Genomic DNA, 2454 nt, shown 5'->3' with positions numbered 1-2454 from the left:
GGGGGAGAAGAGGCCGCAGCAGGAAGGAGGAACTGGGAACCACCCTTTCGGAGAGCTCTTTGCGGGATGTGCCGGAGCCTTAGGCCGGTGCGTGCCCTCCGCTCCAGGTCTACCCCAAGGAACCTAATCTGAGCGAACGGGTCTAAGAGCAGATGTCTGGTGCACAGAGGGTTCACGACGGCATTACTTGGACTGAAGCCCTGGAAACTGCGCGCGCCTGGCGGAGGACTGGTGGGAAGCGGCCACGAGGAACGCACTTGCCGGCAGCCCCGCCCATGGCCATAGACACGCACAGAGAGCTCACAGCGGGTATTCATGCGCAGCCTCCGGGACTATGACTGTTGTTGATGCTGCTGTTCATCCGCAAGCATGGGCCCTAGCACGGGAGGGGCCCCAGTGCTCCCTCCAGCAGTTTGAGCATCCTTCCCACTGTCGCGGGACCCTAGAGGTGAAGAGTCTTGGCGACTCGGAGCGGGATCCCGGCTCAGGTCCCCGGCCCCTCCAGCCCCTCCGGCTGCACATACCCACAGCGTAGATCTCGATGCTGATGGTGAAGATGGAGTGGGAGCGCGAGGAGTCCTTGTTCATCAGGGTGTAGCCGACGGAGCGGTTCTTCCAGCCCCTCTCCATGATGCGCTCGCACTGGGCCACGCTGTGCACCGTGTGCATGGAGAGCCCCTTCACGTACACTCCCTTCTCCGGGTGCTCCTTCAGCTGTGGCGGGAGGCACGGGTCAGAGGCGGGCGGGGCCAGGGACCCCGGAGGGAAGGGCCCCATTCAGACCCCCTTTGTCCTCCTGAAGCCGCGATTAGCACCTCAAATACCCTATTAGCCAGAGGGTTTGTTGCAGGTGGAGCCAGCCTCAAACCCACCCCTGCCTCTAACTTATGGGACCTTGAGCCAGTGCCTTAACCTCTCTAAGCCTCAGTTTCTGCATCTGCAAAATGGGTACGAGATACCTCTCTCCTAGGGAGATGGTGAGGATTCAGCAAACTAAAGCCCATACAACGCTTGGCACGGTGCCTGGCAAATGTCCCATAAGTGCCCGCCACCGTCCTCCCTGCTGCTGCTAGTGCTATTGTTGTGAAGGAGGTTTTCAGTCTGAGAGCGTTAGCTCCCAGGGCTGGCACTGAGTCACCCCAGGGCTCTCAGTGCTCCTCCTCTGCCCCATCCACATGGCTCTGGGCCCCTCTGCCACGGCGCCAAGGCAACAGGAATGTTCCCACAGCCTTGAATCCTGACGGCAAAGTGCCATTTGCTGCCAGAACCCCCGATGGCCCACAGCTCAAGTGGCTCTCCGCGCAACGGCAGTGAGTAAATTAATTTCTCCGACTGCTCCCTGCTGGCAATCCAGGCAGCCAGGTTGTTTTGTTGCTGACACAGAGCTGTGAAACGCAATATTTCTCAAGTGTGAGAAGAAACAAAACCGCTCTGACAAGAGCAGAGTGAACTAGGACAAAAGTCGCCCGTCTGCTGGTCTGAACCACCGAAGGCTCAGAGGCTTTGTTGCGGGCAGCTTCACCAAGAGCAGAGTGAACTAGGACAAAAGTCGCCCGTCTGAACCACCGAAGGCTCAGAGGCTTTGCTGCGGGCAGCTTCATGGTCCCAGGGGGCGTTGGGATCTGCTGCACCCTCGGGTGGGGGCAAGCACAGCCTTGCCCGACCTGCGGAGCGTGGAGAAACAGCGAGGCACAGAGGGGGTCAGTGGCTTGCTGAAGGTCACACAGCGATTAGGCCGCCAAAGGGGTGACAGACAGTGGAAGAGCCCAAAGGGGCGGCCTGGAGAGAGGTTGGAGCATCCTGCAGCAACTGAAGCTTGAAATGACACGGGCTGACCTTGGCCTAGGAGGCGGCTGTGGGACAGGAGGGGAAGACCCCGCACACAGAGCCTGCGTGAAGCCAGCGGGAGGCCGCAGCAGCACCTGGCAGCTTCCTTCACGCCCACCTGTGTGCCGGAGAGCGGAGAGCGGAGAGCGGAGAGCGGCCTGTTTTGATCACTGCCACGCTCCCTGGAAGAACCTAGAAGGCTGCCTGGCACATAGTAGGTCTAGGTGAGAGGCTGCTCGCGGCTTCAGGGAGAAGGCAGTTCCTATTGAGTCAGAAGCACAGCACCTGGCGGCTTCCTTCATGCCCACCTGTGTGCCGGAGAGCGGAGAGAGCGGCCTTTTTTGATCACTGCCACGCTCCCTGGAAGAACCTAGAAGGCTGCCTGGCACATAGTAGGTCTAGGTGAGAGGCTGCTCGCGGCTTCAGGGAGAAGCAGTTCCTATTGAGTCAGATAGGCCTGGGATGGAAACCTGCTTCTAGTTGGGGACATCACTTTGCCTCTCTTGGCCTCGGTTCCTCCTCTGTAAAATGAGGATAAATCCTATTTCTGCCTGACTATTAGGAGGATTAAGAAGAGGATGGAGCTAATAACAAGTTCTCTGGGAACTTGGATGGGCTGAGTGAGCA

General features: G+C 59.2%; 1 protein-coding gene across 9 annotated transcripts in view; it reads right to left on the bottom strand.

Moving 5' to 3' along the window:
- KIF17 (kinesin family member 17) overlaps positions 1 to 2454 on the bottom strand; it is a 30258-nt gene that overhangs the window by 20465 nt on the left and 7339 nt on the right. For 8 of the 9 annotated variants that reach the window (XM_014534347.1, XM_014534348.1, XM_014534349.1 and 5 more), the window contains exon 4: positions 525 to 714. In XM_014534347.1, coding sequence (XP_014389833.1) covers positions 525 to 714 — 190 coding nt within the window. Of the gene's footprint in view, positions 1 to 524; positions 715 to 959; positions 1279 to 2454 lie in introns of those variants that run through there. The other variant, XM_014534355.1, reaches the window with a different exon arrangement.

The sequence above is a fragment of the Myotis brandtii genome, unplaced genomic scaffold, assembly GCF_000412655.1.
Source record: "Myotis brandtii unplaced genomic scaffold, ASM41265v1 scaffold129, whole genome shotgun sequence".
In the NCBI taxonomy this organism is placed as follows: Eukaryota; Metazoa; Chordata; class Mammalia; order Chiroptera; family Vespertilionidae; genus Myotis; species Myotis brandtii.
This window is presented reverse-complemented; position numbering and strand designations above follow the sequence as displayed.